The sequence below is a fragment of the Parasteatoda tepidariorum genome, chromosome 4 (genome assembly GCF_043381705.1).
Source record: "Parasteatoda tepidariorum isolate YZ-2023 chromosome 4, CAS_Ptep_4.0, whole genome shotgun sequence".
Classification (NCBI taxonomy): domain Eukaryota; kingdom Metazoa; phylum Arthropoda; class Arachnida; order Araneae; family Theridiidae; genus Parasteatoda; species Parasteatoda tepidariorum.
Genome location: NC_092207.1, coordinates 86,461,176 through 86,480,857, shown reverse-complemented (window position 1 = coordinate 86,480,857; position 19,682 = coordinate 86,461,176). Strand labels below are relative to the sequence as shown.

Here is a 19,682-nt window from a genome sequence, read left to right as displayed (position 1 = left end):
TAAAAAATAATGTGATTGTTTATCATTGAATATACATATGCCACCAGTGACGGTGCAAATTATTTACCTTCCAAAAAATCAATAAATAAAGAAGAACAAAAACAATTTTATTATAATGTAAGCACTGATATAATTGCATTAATCAACAGGCTCGCCAAAGAATTACCAGGCAAATCTGCTTATCATTAAGAAATAAAAATAATAATGTAACTATCTTAAACTTCAAAAAAAAAAAAATTTACATTGCAACAAATCAAATTATAAATAGTTACCAAACAATTAACTTTCTTGTTAAAAGCAAATCATGCTTTCTTATTTAGCACCCAGGAAAAAAAATTTAGTATTTTTGAAAAAATACTTGGTTTTTACCAATAAACCCCAGGTTCTTGAAAAAGTTCTTGAATTTTTCAAACCCTGTTTCTTACAAATCTGGTTAATTTTTAGTAAAACCATGAATTTTAAAAAATGTTATGCTTTCTGTAAATTTACAGCTACTTAATACACATTGAAATATCATATAAATTTATTCAATTAGAGATTTTAGGAAATAGTTACTGTTACAGATTCTAGTTCAATCTTTTTGTCTCTGTTACTTCTTTTCTTAGCATTTTACTTAATCCCTATAAGCAGATGCATTACCAGTAGAACTTAATTTCTCGAATTCTGTTAATTTTGAAAGTTAATGCGGGTCTTCTAATTAGGTACCTTAAAAAACTGCCCCGTTAAAAAAAAAAAAAGTTCTATTCTCTTCCATGTGCAGTATTCCCCTTGACCACACTATTCTTTTCTTTTAGAATGCTTCACCTCATAAAGTATCATTCTAGGCAAAGAGCAGAATATATTAATGAAAGAACCAATATATAAATGAAAGGGTATGTTTTCTTCTCCTTGCCTGTAGTCCCCCCCCCCATTTACACACATGAATTTTTGTCTCTAAAATGCTTTACCCTCGATGCATGGTCTAATTCTAAGTGATAAAAGAACTCCATTTTGCTTTAAAAAATTGTTTCTATCAACCATAGTGATGCTAAAAAATTAAGGACTTTTAAAAACCTTGAATTAAAATTAAGTACTTTTAAGGGTCCTTATTTTCCAAAACAAAAATTAAGCAGTTTTTAAGGACTTTTAAGGACCTTAGGAAGCCTGTAAATATTAATCACTTAGAAGAGGGTGTCAAATAATTCCAGATTATTACAGTTTCTTGCAAAACATTTATTTTATAACCAGTAATGAACTTCCTAACCTGTAATATCGTGTTTCTTTTTTATTTCGATTTTATCTTAAAATAAATTTTGATCCTTTTTTTTCGTACTCACTCCATTTAAGAATCCACACAACCTTAAACAGCCTTTTCCATAGTTTATGTTAATGATTTTCATATCTTAATGCCTTCCTTCCAGCAAAAAAATTTAAGTTTTAGTAGCCTTTTAAAAATTTTAGTTACTTTAATTGAAGGGAAGAAATTTTTTTTTACAAAAAAAAAGTTTTGCAAAAGTTTTTCCATTTCAACTTTAGCAACAGTACTAACACACAGCATTCATAGATCTAATAAAAGCCCTTAAACTAATAACCATTTCTAAAGTCAAACTATCAATTTCAAAACAATCTGAACAAAGATACTATCCAGCTTATTGCCTTAACATTTGAAGTTAGGTCAAAATAAAACGTAACACAATGTAAACTGACAAAATATACTGAGAGTCCATTTTTAAAAAATACATACCGTATATTCCGGCGCATAACGCGCCCCGGCGCATAACGCGCCCCGGCGTATAACGAGCACTCGTAATTTCTACTAACTTTTTTTAAATTTTAAGATATACTCTTCGTATAAGGCGCACGAAAATTTGGATTGTACATGTGCAATATCTCGTCTAGTATCAATAGAAAACCAGAAAGCCTTTTAGTGTGGGATATGTTTAGGTCCCACCTTACAGATAATACAAAAAAATTGTTGAAAGAATGTAACACCGATATGGCAGTTATTCCGGNTTTTTATTTAATTTTTACCTTCTTAATCAAAACTTTATTATTACCCTTTACCTTACTTTACTAAGAAAAACTATTGTGTGATATTATTAGATCTCAAATCAGCAATTTATATTAGAAGTTAGAGAAAAACAAATTAATCATGATCATTTTTCTAAAATATTCTTGATATATAATTTGTGAGATTCTTTTACTGCCCTCAATAGTGTTGTGGTGATCTTCAACACTCCTTCATAATTTCGAATGGTATCTTTGATTAGTCTAAGAGACATAATAGTATTCTCATGGTGACTCACATTAAGCATTGCTTTATTTATCGAAAAACCTCTCTCAGGATCAGAATTCCCTTCCCATGTGGCAAAATTAAAGCAGTTGTAATTAATGTAGTTAAATTCTTATATTTTAGATTATTGCTTTTTTATTTATATTTAACCTATAACTCTAATTTTTTAGGGTTTGCACATACTTTTAGGAATTTTATGAATTTTAGGGGGAATGCGACCCCTGTAAGGACTTTTAAGTACCCTAGGAAGCCTGTAAATATTAATCACTTAGAAGAGGGTGTCAAATAATTCTAGATTAATAATTACAGTTTCTTGCAAAACACTTATTTTATAACCAGTAATGAACTTCCTAACCTGTAATATCGTGCTTCCTTTTTATTTCGATTTTATCTTAAAATAAATTTTGATCCTTTTTTTCCCTACTCACTCCATTTAAGAACACACACAACAACCTTAAACAGCCTTTTCCATAGTTTATGTTAATGATTTTCATATCTTAATGCCTTCCTTCCAGCAAAAAAATTTAAGTTTTAGTAGCCTTTTAAAAATTTTAGTTACTTTAATTGAAGGGAAGAAATTATTTTTTTTACAAAAAAAAAAGTTTTTCCATTTCAACTTTTGCAACAGTACTAACACACAGCATTCACAGGTCTAATAAAAGCCCTTAAAATAATAACCATTTCTAAAGACAAACTATCAATTTCAAAACAATCTGTGAACAAAGATACTATCCAGTTTATTGCCTTAACATTTGAAGTTAGGTCAAAATAAAACGTAACACAACGTAAACTGACAAAATATGCTGAGAGTTCATTTTTAAAAAATACATATAATATTCTTTTATACATTTATTAAAAAAGTAATTTCAAATTTCCATTTTTCTTTCTCCAAGATAATTTTGGAAGACATATATAAAAAAGAAGTTAATTTAATAGAAATGAGAAAAAAAAATTTCTCCTCATTTCTAATAATTTGGTAATTACAAAATTAATAGAAATGAGCCATTTATTAAGTATTATGTGAACAAATGGTACAAAACTTATCGTTCGCAATTGACAATTTTAAGCCTTTGCAATTCAATTGGTGGGAGAAAGAAAAATAACAAAATAAGACTTTTAGAATATTGATTTAAATGTTAATTTGCCAAACAAATCTGAAAAATGTATCTTTTTATTTCCTTATTAATAAATTCCTTATACAAAAAAAAAAATGATTGAGAATAGAATTTGAGGTTAATCCCGAAATAGCCACTAGCAGTTTTGAGATATTAAATTTTGAAATATGTCTTTCTCTTCAAAACTGCGAATTCTGAAAACAAGTTTTTTATTTTAAAAATGTCGAGAAGACTTACACAGTTAGCAAGAAAAGGGCATGTGACATTATGAGAACCACCATTAAACTTAGACAATACACTGCATACAGTTGATTATTCTATACTAATATCAATAACATAAAAGTATCATAGTTATCTTATAGACATAACATTGTTACCTTATAAAGAAATATAATTTATTAATCAATAAGAAAACTATTGATTAAATATTGAAATTATATGTGTTTATTACCTTAGCAAATTTGAAAAAAGGCCTAGGATCTCGTCGAAAATAATTAATATCAAACATAGCTTGAGGATCTGGTAGATCTGGATAATCTTTACTTAAGCGTGCATATACACCATTTTTAGAACGAAAATCTGGGATGCCACAAGACACAGACACCTAGAAAAAAATGAATAATTCTAGAAAATTTATATTATTATGTATTAAATCTTCCTTATCCTCAAAAAATCTATTTAAATATTNTTCCTTATATGTCAAAAATGCATAGTAATAAACTTTTAATTTTCTTAAGTATCAAAAAAAAAAATTTTTAAAAAAAATTTGTGCAAAATTTTTCTGCACATGCATTTCAATATAAATTTCTGAGATTTTAAATCTGTTATTTTACCTTAATTTTAATTAAAAAATATTTTAAAACCTGCTGATTACCTATAGTATAATTAAATTTCAATATAATGCATGGCAACTGTTGGTAATTTTGAAGTTTATATATTTTTGGCAAACTTTAGTTTTTGACGGTTTAAACCAGTATTATACCCTTGTCATGTCAAAAACCACTTTTTGACGTCAAAAACCCAACCCTGCGTAGCAAACACCCCATTTTTCGTGAAATGCATGGGATTCACCAGATATCACTGAAGAAAAAAAAATTTGTGGAAAAAAAGCACTTTTTAAAAACACCAGCTGAAAAAAGCACCTTTAAAAGCTTAAAAACGAAATCCCCAAAAAAGCACCTTTAAGTACTTTTTACAAACGCTACGCACCCTGTTCTTAAGAAGGACAAATGGATATCAGTGAGAGTTAATAGTAAATGGTTTTGCTGTCACCAAGAGAAATAAATAAAAATTCTAAATGGTAAAATCTTATGTCCAACATTAATGATAAATTCTAATGTCCCTGTTTCTTTAATGCTTTTATCTTAGGCAAATTTATTGTAATTACATCAGTTAATAAAGCACAAATTTTGCAGTGCTCAGGATGTTTATAATACAATATTTAATCAACTACAAAATGTGACAATTCTGCCCAAGTGGAGAAAAAGATACAATAAAACATTGCGATTACAACAAGATATTGAAGCTATAAAAATAATGCAAAATAAATACCTACCCCAGCACCAGTTAAAACAATTACATTTCTGCATGTTTTCAAAAGTTGAACAGCGTCATCTAATGTGTTAACATTAGTCAGCTTGGAACGTTTGGGTTCGTTTAGCATATTGACAATAAATCTCCACAGAAGACCATCATTTACATTTTGTGGAACGAATGTACCTTTTGGGAGCAATTCATTTAGTATCAATCTAGGATCCATACCACTAACCATTTGCCGCTGAACCCAATTCATTGAACCTAAAAAAAAATTTCAATACATTGGAAAAATTTCTCAACATGTTACATTGGAAAAATGTAACACTTCAATAATGCTCTTTATAAAAATGCTTCACTGAAGAGCGTTGAATATAATTTATATCTCTTCAAGAGCTGCTGTTTTGCACAAAATGTAAACCAATTATGCAAATTAAGTTAACTGATCAAATGACACTATAAACTAAGTATAACAAAAAAATACAAAAAAAAAAAAGGAATAAGGATCAAGAAGCTCCTAAGGATTTAGGATCAGTATTTACCTGAACTTAATTTCGTTTTAAAATTATCAGTTTCACATTATGGTCATGTATATAGGTCTTGTGGATCAAGATTTGGAGCATTATATAAAGTGTGAATCTTCTTAAGAATAAATATTCAAAATTTACCAACCATACAAAATATGGTTTTAACCAAATTTAAAAAGACTGGTTAAACTCCAAAAAGTTTGGGTACATTAAAAATGAAATATAATTCCTGCTGAAAGTGCAACCAAATTCCATAATTTCAGATGTCGATTTTTTCAAAAAATAATTTTTATAAATAACTGTAAAGTTTACAACATTAAAGTTTGACATTCAATGCACCAAACAAAAGAACAATACAAAGAAGTTCTTTAAACTACATAAGAATTTTCTAGTATATATAAATAAAAAAATCAAGTATTCATGTTTAAAGTTTATCCAAATTTCAAACCACATTTTATAATTTAAAAATTTATTGCTCTCTTCTAACCAACTTGACCTTAAACTTTACACAGCAAAGTTTAAAAAAAATAGGGTAAAGGGGGGAGGAGAACAATAATCTAATTATCAAAGTGTTCATATAAATCAGAGATTTTTTCTGACTCTTGACAAATGATCGATTGCGAAAACTACATAGGGCCTGGCGCCTATTGCCACATTTTTTTTCTACTATGGGAGGTTTACATTAATGGAGATATTGCTATGTTTCATATTAAGNTTGGAAAAATTTCTAAACATGTTACATTGGAAAAATGAAACACTTCAATAATGCTCTTTATAAAAATGGTTCACTGAATAGCGTTGAATATAATTTATATCTCTTTCAGAGCTGCTGTTTTGCACTAAATGCAAACAAATTATGCAAATTAAGTTAACTGATCAAATGACACTGTAAACTAAGTATAACAAAAAAAAAATACAAAAAAAAAAAAGGAATAAGGATCAAGAAGCTCCTGAGGATTTAGGATCAGTATTTACCTGAACTTAATTTTGTTTCAACATTATCAGTTTCGCATTATGGTCACGTATTATATGTACAAAATATGGTTTTAACCAAATTTAAAAAGACTGGTTAAACTCTAAAAAGTTTGGGTACATTAAAAATGAAATATAATTCCTGCTGAAAATGCAACCAAATTAATGCCATAATTTCCGATGTCGATTTTTTCAAAAAATAATTTTCATAAATAACTGTAAAGTTTACAACATTAAAGTTTGACATTCAATGCATCAAACAAAAGAACAATACAAAGAAGTTCTTTAAACTACGTAAGAATTTTCTAGTAAATATAAATAAAAAAATGAAGTATTCATGTTTAAAGTTTATCCAAATTTCAAACCTCATTTTATAATTTAAAAATTTATTGCTTTCTTCTAACCAACTTGACCTTAAATTTTACACAGCAAAGTGTTCATATAAATAAATCAGAGATTTTTTCTGACTCTTGACAAATGATCGATTGCGAAAACTACATAGGGCCTGGCGCCTATTGCCACATTTTTTTTCTACTATGGGAGGTTTACATTAATGGAGATATTGCTATGTTTCATATTAAGAGATAGAGAGATGTTTGTAAGTATAAACCTATTGACTGAAATTCAAGTAAGACCAAAAGTAAGTCAATGTTTGGTATCATATTACCGTGTGGAAATAGAAAAACATTTCACATTCTCTCTAGCTATGCCTAAAATTATTTTCTAAAAGCATGGACTTTAAACAAAATTTACAAAAGATCCTTATTTTTGNTGGAGATGTTTGTAAGTGTAAACCTATTGACTGAAATTCAAGTAAGACCAAAAGCATATGTTTGGTATCATATTACCGTGTGGAAATAGAAAAACATTTCACATTCTCTCTAGCTATGCCTGAAATTATTTTCTAAAAGCATGGACTTCAAACAAAATTTACAAAAGATCCTCATTTTTGAACAAATTTCTCGCGCCATACGGCACATCTTTCCTTTCATTTGGATAAATACAAAACAAAGGCTTGTATATATGAATATAAAAATCACATGTATGTATATATTCTTATAGTGTACTTTTTTTTAATTATGTGTATATAAATATTAACGTAAAAAGTTATTATAGATTAATTATTATTGGAATTATGAAAACAAAATATGGTGTAAGCGTTTGTTATAAGTGTATCCTTCCCATAAACAAACTTTTTCGGTCCAAGAGTGTCTGCTTAGTTGAGTTTTCACTCTAGATACATATCTTGCGTAACATATCAAAATTAAGTAAATATGTATAAGACTAAATCAGTGCAATGCATAGTCAGTCAAAAACTTATTTATTCACTATATTATATATAGAATTCATTTCAGCATATTTTCCATTTGGAAGACTAAAAAATGCTTTCACTACATACACCATACATCCTATTGATAGGTATTCAGTTTTAAAATTTGGAAAATTACCCGAAGATGCATTCCAGTCTTCGCTAAAATTTGATAAATCACTTAAGCCAGATAACTCACTAATAGAAGAATCTTGATCTTCAATTTCATTTTCATCCAGTGATATTTCTGAGTTGGAAGCAGCAGCCATCCCATTTAAAACTTCGTGGTCATTACTGTTATCCGTCATGAAATCTGTAAGAGAGAAAATAAATTACTGTTAACCACTTACAATAAGAAAAAAAAGACATTTGTGCAAGGGGGACTATTATTCCTGCCTACATACCCAAAAGTTTTGAAATAACCTTCACCTAATGTAACAACGGCTGTTGTTTTAAGTTTCAGAAGTTACTTTTCAAAAACTATTTTTAAATATTTAATTCCGATTTTACTAATCTTTTGACTTTGACATTTTTTAACTTTAAGGATATAGTAAATAATTATTCTTCCAATAACCAAATATTTCGAAATGAACAAGGGTCAAGGATGGGTCATTCAGAGGGGGTCAACAAGGGTCATTCAGAAAACCTACAAACAAAACCAGCAAACATTTTGAACGAGTCCTTAAGTTGAAGCGGGGGGGGGGGAACACGATTAAAGCACAAATGAGAGTATATTACTTCGTACTTAATACATTTGCTTGTTTTAATCTACACAGCACAAAGGAAACCTTATCCTTTTGTAAGATTTAAAAAAAATAGACATCCAAATAAATAAGTATATCATTGGAGAAAGTTAATTCAAAAGTCATTAAATCAATATTTATATTTAATCGGTAATCAATTACGTAATATTTTCAGACGCTATTAAATCAGTTCAAAAAACAAATAGCAGTACCTTGCAATAGATTAAAAAACGAAAGGTTGAACATAAATCAATTTATCAGTACTATCAAAACTCACATTTACAGACGTACCATTAGCAATGATAAAAAGTTTTGTAAAATAAATCTATATTTTTAGTATCTCTATACACATTTTAAAGAATCTCTATACACATTTTAAAGATTAAATATACTAGCACTATGACCTCACTACTATCAAATCCAATTGAACACATGTAGTTTGTAAATAAAAAAAAAATTCCCTCTTCTTTGGCTGACCAGAGTCAAAGTCAGATTTAAATATTCACCCAACATACTGATTTGAATTTTTATTTTATTCAGAAATACTTATATTTTTGCAATCCACAGTTACACAAACAAAATGCATAAATATCATAAAAGTAAAAATGAACTTAGTGAGTCTTACATGCAAATAACAAAGGAGTATCCTTTTCCGAAATACTTGTTTATATCTTAGTTTAGGGCTTACTAGAACACAGGTAATCACATCAATGCACAGTCATGGTTCAAGAATTTATATTTAACTTAAAAATGCGGTAATATAAAAACAATACAAACAAACCATTTTGAATGCAATGTTCGAAAGCTGCAGTTTCAGAAATACAAGCACTCGATGAAGAATGAACACCATTAGTTTCTGCTGTTAAACCTTGGTTGAGTGGTGGAACACTTTCATGATGGTCGAAATGGCAATCACTAGAAGATGTTACCTCTACAATTAATACAAATAAATTATATTAACAAAATATCCAAGGAAATCTTCAAAATCAACAGATAAATACACTGGCATTAAGCATAAAAAAGAATATAGTAAGAGACTCGAAACATGGAGAGAATTGACCATGAGATACATCATATTAAAATTAATAAAGCCATAAATTAATCCTCTTTCATATTAATAGCTGATCACAGCGACATTGTCGCAGAAAGTAACAGAGCTCTTGCAGAAAGAATTTGATATTGCTTTTGGGAAGTAATAAAATTTTGGTTTTGTGAATCCATAGTGTTACAGTTATATTTAAAAGTTATTCATATTGATTTTCCCGTGGTTTTTCCTGGATATGATGCTTCCAATATGATGCTCCGATATTCTCAATATGATGCTTATTACAAAAACCAAATCTCGAAACAAAACGAGCATTTGAGTAACCCCTTGTCAAAGAATCCGATTCGTGTGATTTCGCCGCCGATCTTTTTTCGGTAGATACTGCAACAGATTTCTCAATTTTTAATTTGTTTTTTCTTCTTCTATGTTATGATGTTTTACAAAATGTGAAATATGAAATAATCGGTGCATTTTTCTCCTACATAGAAGATCATCCATAGTGTTAAAATAAAACAAATATTGCAGAATCTATTAAAAAAATTTTAATTGCTATTTATTTTATCAAAATAGAGTTTTTTTTTAGTAAACACAACGTTTTTGCCACTTTAAATCAGTAACATATATATTTGTTATTATTGAAAGTACCTTGCAGAAAGATATTAGTGCTAGAGAAGAGAAGTTTGTCACAGAAAGCTTGAAAAAATTCTATCACAGGGTACAAATATTTCTTTTATGAAAATAAGCAGACTAAGAACATTTCATTAAAAAGTAAAGTAACAATGGTACAAAGAACATTTTAATAACTAAAAGTCATACACATAACAAACTATTTTGCCAAACTCATTAACCTTCACCATAAATAACAAGCAATTATTTAATTCCATCAAAACAAAAAGTTTTTAAAAGAGCTTTTGATAATATAAACCCTAAGAAATAGAAACTATTTGCTTATTTAGTTCCATCAAAACAAACTGTTAATTTGATAAGTTTTTATTGTGGTAGTCATTTTTAAACCTTTACTGTGGTAGTGAAATAAAAACTTACCCCATAACAGATTTACTTTATCATGATATAACATATAAGTTTAGAATGACACAATCTGATCCAGGAAAGAGTATATAGTTTATTTTAGAACTACTTCAATAATGAAGACCATAATTTGAAAAAATAGTATAGAGCTCTGAGAGTTTTAACTGAAAATTTAAAAACATTTCTTTTAAGTTTGTCTATATACCTCCTCAGCTTTTAAAATATACAATTAGGAAGTCTTACAAATTTATTTCCTATAAAAGTATGAAATCCTATCTCAGTCAATATTTGTAACACAAAATTTATGCAGAGTATTTCAACAAAATGCACTCCACACATACAAAATGCATAACTATGGATATAAATTACAAGCTATATATTAATACATAAGATTTGATTGTTAAATTACGAACATTTCCAAAATGGAAATATAGGAGTAAGCACTTCAACATTTATGTTTACCAAAGACTAACATAAACATATATTTAAAAGGAATCTGACTAAAAAATTTAGTTTAAATCTAAATAAAAGATATACAGAATTGTTTATAAGAGTAATCCTGTTTCAGCTGATCAATTTCACCAATTCTGAGAAACAATAAAATGAATGCTTGTAACTGAAATATTCAAACGAAAAGTATGCATAAAATAGCAACGTAAAACGAGAGCTTAATCAATATGCTCGTGAAATGTGTGAACGTAATGGCAAACTCAAAATAAACTGTAAAATAACGAGTTTCAAAAAATATAAAAAATTTATATTTTGAATAAAAATTACAAAATCGTTTCCAATACAGTAAATATTATTCGACTGAAATAAAACTTATCAAAACCAAAGAAAAGCGAAAAGAGATGGCTTGCGGTAAGCTCGTTTGACAAATGACAGTTCACCTCAAATGTAAACAAACAAGGATTTTCAAGTTCATAATTTATTAAATTAAAAATATCAAACGTTTAACAGCAAATTTTGTCAAAATTTAAATATCTAAAATCCAATATCGCCTTTGAAATTAAATTCGAACCTCATCATTTTAAAAATCAAGGATCAATGTTCTCTCCCGACCTCGTGTGAACGAAACATCAACAAACCTCGAACACACCGAACCATTGACGTCGCCTGATCTGCTAGATGCGAAAAGAGAAACGAATTCCTTTGTTAAACACAGGGAAGTAGGCCTAAGGTGGATGGGAGCAAGATTTAGCTGCGAACCCAGATATGATTCTGGTTTGAAGAAGGACCTTGATCCCCATGAAATGGCAGAAATGGAATGAACAGAAACCGCCATTAAAAACATCGAAACAACTTACCATAGGAGTCTTCTTGAAGCCCAGAATCAACACTAAACCTTTCCTCAGATGATACAGATTCGAATGATATTAAAGTATCACTTTCACAAGGTGAATAATCTAGTCTTGGACGTTTGAAAACAGGAGCCGCACAGGAGGCTTGCATCGCGTCAGCCATCTTGAAAGTTTCAGAATGAAAAAGCAACCAACAACGCAGTCGCGAGAAGATTATGACGTCATTTTACATCCGGGATCTTAAATAATATACCTTTGTATGATTTTGAAAGGTTTTGTCAATAGATGGCACCAGTGAAGATAAAAACTTTAAAAAGTCGGCGTTGCATTTATTATTATACATTATATTTTTCAATCATTTTCAGAAAAAGATCAATTATTACTTGCACATAAAGTGAAGTTGGAAATTTATAAAATTGCAATGCCATCTTTATTGTTTTTTGAATAGCAACACGGATATATTACATATTTTTTCAATAAAATTAGCACGTGCAATTTAAAATCAAAGGCTAACAAAATTCTCAAATCAGATAGTATAGGAGAAAATTATCAAAAAAAATAAAAATACAAATGTAAAAAGCGTAAATTAATTGAAATCTGCATTTATGCAATATTTAATCAAAAACCCCAAATTAAAATTAACGGATAACACTATTGTGAATTATTTTGTACCCTAATAATTCAGATTTCTTAATCAACCAGAATTCTAAGAAAAAAACGTGATTACCGACACATTACTTCCATAAATTTAAGGAATTAAATTGATTTAGTTCTGATGTCCAGCTTAATTAAATTATTATTTTAATTGAGAAGCAATAAAAAACGCACACAATCAAGACTAACTTTTATCAACAGGCATAAAGAATGAAATTTTCAACAATGACAAATATTTTTAAGAGGTATTTGCGTTAACAAATGCAAAAATTTCAAATACACATATGGTATAAATGTTTACCATTTATAATTAATAAGAAATTCAATTTCAGTATCAAAATGAATTAATTTATACTCACGTTTAAATGTAGATTCTCAAAACAAACGTGCAAATAACTTCCTTAAGCAAAACTCAAATTATCCATATCAGAAACATGAAGTACGTGCTTGCTAACTAACAACAGACATCAGAGAAGGAAGAGAACATGTCATGTTTACACAAGTACGAGATATGTGAAAGTCCCATGATTCAACGCGCACAGGGAAGGAAAAAAAAAGATTGCTTTTTCCAAATTTAATAGATGACTTGTGCTGCCATCTATTAAATTAAAACTATAACTAATTTTCTTGTACAATTAAAAACCAAAAGTTTAAAAACTAAATACAGTACTTTTGCTTCTCGTAAAGCTTAAATTAATACTTACGAAGAAATAACTGAATACTTCTAGAATTTCTTCTCAACAAACTAGCAATATTTCTCTTGAGAAAATGCAAATGTAGTAGAGAGGTCATGTTGAAACAAACGTACTATTAAAATGTTAAATTTAAAGGATTTTATAATAGAGAATAAATTACTTGCCAAAAACTTAAAAATAACATAATTGGAATTAATTTTATGTAAGAATATATTATTTTAATAGAGAAATTATTAATGCGTCATAATAACCTAATTATACAGTCACGTTTGAAGTTACGAGCTGACAGCTGACACACTTAAATTTTGTATCTGATTTCATCTACCAAATATAAGTTTGCTAAATAACGAAAAAAAACATGATTTAATTTTTAAAAAATAGAACAATTTTTATTACTGCTTTGAGCGAACTTTTTGAGGGCTTATTCGCTGTTTGAAGTACAGAAACCGCACCTGCGTAACATTTTCATTTGACTAAATTTGTAATAACCTATAGTGTTTTAGCTTAGTATCTAAAAAAAAATTATTTTTTATTGATTTAATCTGAATTCAGCAATTTTTTTTCCAACTACCTAAGTACGGCAAAGATTATCTGTGATTGAATTTCGTAGGCTACATTCTTGTTATATGATCTACTGCTTTATCACGCTGTTCGAAAATTTTCAGTTTCACGGTTGCGTCGTTTTTTGAAATATTAATTTTTTTTTTTTAATTTTGTTGTTGTTGTTGTTGTTCATTTACGTCGCACTAGAGCTGCACAATGGGATATGGCGACGGTCTGGGAAACATCCCTGAGGATGATCCGAGGATATGCCATCACAATTTTGATCCTCTGCAGAGGGGATGGCACCCCCGCTTCGGTAGCCCGACGACCGGCACGCGAAGTCGAGCACTTTATGGTAGAACAGTTTAACGAGGACCAATACCGCACACCATCGGTCCCTACGCAGGCTAATCCAAGTGGTCACCCACCCGCACACTGACCGTAGTCAGTGATGCTTGACTTCGGTGATCTGCTGGGAACCGCGTCTTAACGATCAGTCCACTGCGGGACTTTTTTTTTTTTTAATGTTTCCTAAATATTGAATTTTGTTATGCATTTTTAATTTAAAATTAATTTTGAGATCCTCCTTCTTGTAATAATATTGGTAAGATAATGTAATATACAATGATGTAACTAATATAATTATTATTAAAAAATCAGGCTTCAGAATTATGTAAGCTCACCTGCCAAATCTAATGACTTCATACAACAAATATAAATACTAATCGGAGTAAATAAGTAAATAATCTGAAATAAGTTACAATTCAATATTAGCTGAATATCCGTTCTCTGCAAGAGGTGAAAAAAAGTAATTAATCAAGAAATTATTACTAATCATCTGCACAAAACTGAAATACGTGTACTGACATGAATAATAAAGTTAAAACAATTCTATTTTAATTTATTATTAATTTGTTGACTTAACGTCATTAGATCAACCAACACCAATCTTTCAATGCATCAAAATAAAATTTAGCTTACTAAAATTGAAATATATCAATTCATTTGGAACTGAAAATGAGGCTATTGATCCCGGCCGCCATCACATGATAATCAAAATTTACCAGAATCAAGCAGTTTTCTTCATTAATTTGCTCTTAAGTACATAACTTCTTTTGTAGTTCACTGAACTTTAAATTTTAAAGCTGAAATTTAATTGAATTACTAGTGTGATGTCTTGGTTTAAGTTTAAACTTTATAAAAGAAAAAAAGAAAGAAGAAAAAAAAGGATTTTTCTTCCCTCTATGAATATTTTGAGACATTGAATATTTAGGCACTTTGAATATTTAAAGACTTGACTGAGCAAACCAGGGCCGTCTTAATAGCATGCAGGTCCCGCGGGTTCAAAAATGTTTTAGACCCCTTTAACATGCCATAATGCTTAAAAACGAACTAAAAAAACTTCACATTAGTGAAATAAATTATTTTTAAGATATGATGCAAGAATTTTAACAAATGTAAGCACATTTCGATTGCCCCCAAAACTCAAATAAAGCATTTTTTAACCATGCATAATTAAAAAAAAAAAAAAACATTTGAGATGCTAACCAGTTGTAATCCGAAAATAATTTTCAAAACCATGAATGGAAGTTAATAAAAATAATTCAATTAAATAAAGGCATAACAAATTTAAAAAATTCAAAGGGTATGGATTATTTTTTTCCACTAAACAGTTATTAAAACATCTTTCAATGCCCAAGTACCTAAAATTTTCATTGAAACGTAGAAAAATAGATTTCGGCTCCTTTTTTGAGTTTTTTTGGCTGATAAACTATTTAAATTATTGACGTTTGCATGACAATCAATCACTATAAGTAGAAAAAAAATGCACACTTTTTACAATAGAATATATTTATTTTAAAACATATACAAGGCAATGTTGTTTATTCTTAGCTTTTTTAATACAATTTGTAAAAAGTTATTTTTTCAAGGGTATTTAAGAGCATATTACTGACGCAAGAATATGCCATAGTTGGTCGATAGAAAGAATTCCTTTTTGCCACCCGTCTGCTGCTATGGAAACACGAAATCGCACATTTTAAAGAGAGGAGCTTCTTTCTCCCCTGATTCCCTTTCTCTCACCGACCCAAGCCAAAACATGTCTTAAAAAATGACCCAACACCCCTACCAGAAATAGTCAAACCTCGTAACCATAGTCACAGCTACTATTCTAGATGAAAAGCAAGGGGAGTTCTTTACATAGAGAAACTACGGAACAGCGATTCCCACTTTTTTTTAATAGAAATCCTAAATAATCGAGCTTTTTTTTTTTTAACTAAACTCCGACTTTATAAATAACATTCATTAGTAATAATAAGCTGAATTAATAAATAGAATAAAATAAATTTTCGGAAAGGAACTATTAGGAATTGTGAAAACGAATATCAGAGAAACATAATTCTTTATTCTTGTATTTATCTCGAGTTTCACGAGAAATATGTTGTTGCTAATCGTCTGATGTATGTATAATTGTGGTCAACGCCATTCGAATACATTATGTTTCAGACGAGCTGTCGCTGAGAAAAGAAAGCATCTGGCGTCAGAAAATCAAATCGCTAACTCAGCATTCGAAGGATCAGAAATAAAAAATGAAAACAAAAGTTCCACTGCGGAAATGAATTCTCTTCATAATGCGGTTTTAAGTAATACTTCTAATGAAAATAAAAAGAATGTTTTATTATCTACTGGAAATATTCTCTCGTAAAAAAGGGATAGGTCATTAATTAAATATAGACTTATTTTCGATTCAGCATCAAATGTTAATATATTGAGTAAGAAATCTCAGAAAAAATGGAAACAATTTGTCGCTAATCGTGTTCGAGAAATCACTAAGCTGACTGATCCTAATACTTGGTTTCACTGCGCCGGAAAGAAAAATCCCTCAGACTTGTTTGACAAGAGGTCTCAGTGCAGAGTCGCTTCTACACAGCAAAAAGTGGTGGCATGGTCCTTCATTTTTGTTGTCCTATGAACTTGTGAGTGAATTTGACTGATCCAGTGCCAAATGAAGAAGAATATTTACCTGAACTAAAATCCAAAAACTCAGTAGAAACTATAGTCTTGACTTTAAATCATGACAAAACTTTTTTTGATAATCTGTTTAATCGTAGCAATAGATTTTTAACTAGATTTTTAGAGTTTCCTAGATTAGGTTATTTAGATTTTTTAAGAGTTTCCTAGAGAATTAGCAGCTCTTAAGTCGGGAGGTAGCGTTTCCAATAAAAGTAAGATCTTTAATCTATCACCTATTCTAGATGAAGAAGGGTTATTGAGAGTGGGTGGCAGACTAGAAAATTCTCAATTATCGTACTCGAGTAAACATCCCATTTTATTGCCTTCTAAATGTAAGTTAACTGAAATAATCGTTAAATACTATTAAGTTAAGTATCTACATGTTGGTGCGCAACATCGATCGAGAGGAATCATTATTTGCATTTTTTGGCGAGGAAAAAATTGAATGGAGCTTTATTCCCCCCAGGAGGTCAAATTGGGGAGGGCTTTGTGAATCGAACATTAAATCATTTAAATTTCATTTTAGGCGTGTAGCAGGTAATTCTGAATTTAATTACGAATAATTTTTAACACTCGTAACTCAAATAGCAGCAATATTGAACTCTCGACCTCTTATTCCTCTTAGTTCTGAAATTGTAGAAGTGCTAACACCGGCACATTTCTTAATTGGGAGGCCGATAACGGCCATAGCTGAACCATCCCTAACTGATATCGAGCCTAGTCGTTTAAACTCTTGGCAGAGAATTACCAAGTCAGTACAAACAATCTGGAAATAATGGAGCCTTTCTTACCTGAACAGCTAACAGCAAAGAAAAAAAAATGGGTAAAAATCAGAAAAATTTAAAAATAGGTTTTGATAATGGTTTATGGGATACGATTTTGATAAAAGAAGAAAACCTTTTCCCATGCAAATGGGTCTTGGGTCGGATAGTAAAACTGTATCCTGGGCAAGATAATAAAATAAGGGTACTTGACGTAAAAACTTGTAAGGGAGTATATAAAAGGTCTGTTTCCAGATTGAGTGTACTGCCGATAGAAAATTAAATAGTTGTATATTCATCTGAATATTTGTATATAATTTTATGTAACACTTGTATTTTTAGTTGAATTTCATGTGAAAAATTTTGAAATTTATCTTAAAGATTCTGATTGAGTATTAGTTATGTTGAAGTTATGGTTTTCCTAGCGTAACGAGAAAAAGAGGGAAAATTATTATTCTCCTGTGAGACTCGATAAACATTGGATGCGGATAAATACCTCTTAAACCCTTTCGAAATCCACAATATCCCCAGCTGTTGTTGTTGTTTATACCTAATGTTGTTGTTATTAATAAAAAACAAAAAGTGCAGCTAGTGGTCCGTCGTTATTTACTAAAATATCAAGCGTGTTGGTTTTAGGCCGACACGTGGGCATTCCAAATAACTTAATAGTTTAAAATGTTAAATTTATTACACATAAAAATTTATTTATTTACTTATTTTTTTTATAAAAGAGAGAGCTGTATTTTCAAAATAATGAAGAAAATTTAGTAAAAAAAGGCAAATTATCTTTTTCATACAATTTTTATTAACTTTTCTTTAATCAACTTCCACCTTCCACAATCCCTTTAGTAGTATTCCTGGCTAAGGTTTTGCATACAGCAAAAACAGAAGTGAGTATGTTTATGTAAAATAAAAGTCAATTTGCAAAATTAAATTTCCGATTTTGGTTCGAGCATTATCATTGGATAAGCAAATCATATGATATGATCCTGTAAAAGCAAATATTATGTTAGGCTTAGATATCTTAAGCATGAAATTGTCCATGTTCACGCATAAATTGTTCAACAATTTATGCGTTTCGTACTATTAAAATAAAAACTGTTGCCAATATGAAAATGGAGATTTTGCCATTAGAGTAATGCCATTAAAATATTTGATACACATTTTTTTTTTAACATAAAAACAGTTCCACAAAGATTCCAGCGATGCAATAGAGTTGAAAAATGTATTTAAACAATCACATGGTTGATTTATGTCCTGAAAAATGATTAAGTTTCCAACTGAAAAGAAAAATGAGCGAGAATTTTTGAATTTCTTATTTTGACTCATTTAGATAAAATATTGTGTCCTCAAAATGTTTTTAGTCAAATCTTTAAGACTAAATAAAAATCTGGCACTGCCAAAATTTTTTTTTTATATAAATTTGAATGAGACGTACCTTGTTCTCAAAGGGACAATGATTCTCCAGAAGTTTCTTTTCTCAAAGTAATACGATTTCAAAGTAATGGGATTTTTTACTCTCTAATTTTGACTCAGTTTTCTGAACAATAAATTCATTCGAAGGCTTGATTCTCACTACGTCAGATATAAGTATTTCTATAAAAACGCAAAGGATTTTAAAAGTTTAAAGTAAATTCCATTTACCTATTACTTAATTATGCTATAAGCTAGAATTGGTCTCGTTTTATTTGACAAAAAAAAGTGGTTTTCAGGTTGCTTAGGCGATATGATGGAACAAATTGTGTAAGTAAAAGTGCCATGTTTTCTTTTATAAAATGGCATCGGAATCTCTATTTTAATGAATTAAAAGTAGAGAACTACAGAATATTGAACTTTCTGATACAGTCCAACGATAAAGAAAATGCAAAGGAATTAAGTTCCCGACGTTTTTCATTTGATAATTATTTAAATTTGATTTTTTTCCTCCAATTTTAACATTCTGTATCTGCTATTACATAAATACTTTTAGCATTGTTAGGTATCAAAAATATACGCACCCCACTCCACTTTGCATCTCTGTCAAAGAAGCAAGCATTCTTTCACTCAAGAACCAGTGTTGCCAGAACTTAAGATTAAAAAGTAGCGAATGGGAGCTCCAAAAGTAGCGGATTCGAACATTTTGTAGCCCAAATATAAATCATATATATATATATATACACATATATATATAT

General features: G+C 29.4%; 1 protein-coding gene across 1 annotated transcript in view; it reads right to left on the bottom strand.

The window, feature by feature from the left end:
• The window catches only part of LOC107438690 (NAD-dependent protein deacetylase sirtuin-1), a 32,710-nt gene extending 20,669 nt beyond the window's left edge, over window positions 1-12,041 (bottom strand). Inside the window, exons 1-5 of the mRNA XM_043040016.2 lie at window positions 11,853-12,041; window positions 9,253-9,402; window positions 7,868-8,041; window positions 4,943-5,184; window positions 3,839-3,991 (exon numbers count right to left, since the gene is read on the bottom strand). Coding sequence (XP_042895950.1) covers window positions 3,839-3,991; window positions 4,943-5,184; window positions 7,868-8,041; window positions 9,253-9,402; window positions 11,853-12,009 — 876 coding nt within the window. The 5' untranslated portion in view covers window positions 12,010-12,041. The remainder of the gene's footprint in view (window positions 1-3,838; window positions 3,992-4,942; window positions 5,185-7,867; window positions 8,042-9,252; window positions 9,403-11,852) is intronic.
• Between the last annotated feature and the right edge of the window lie 7,641 nt (window positions 12,042-19,682).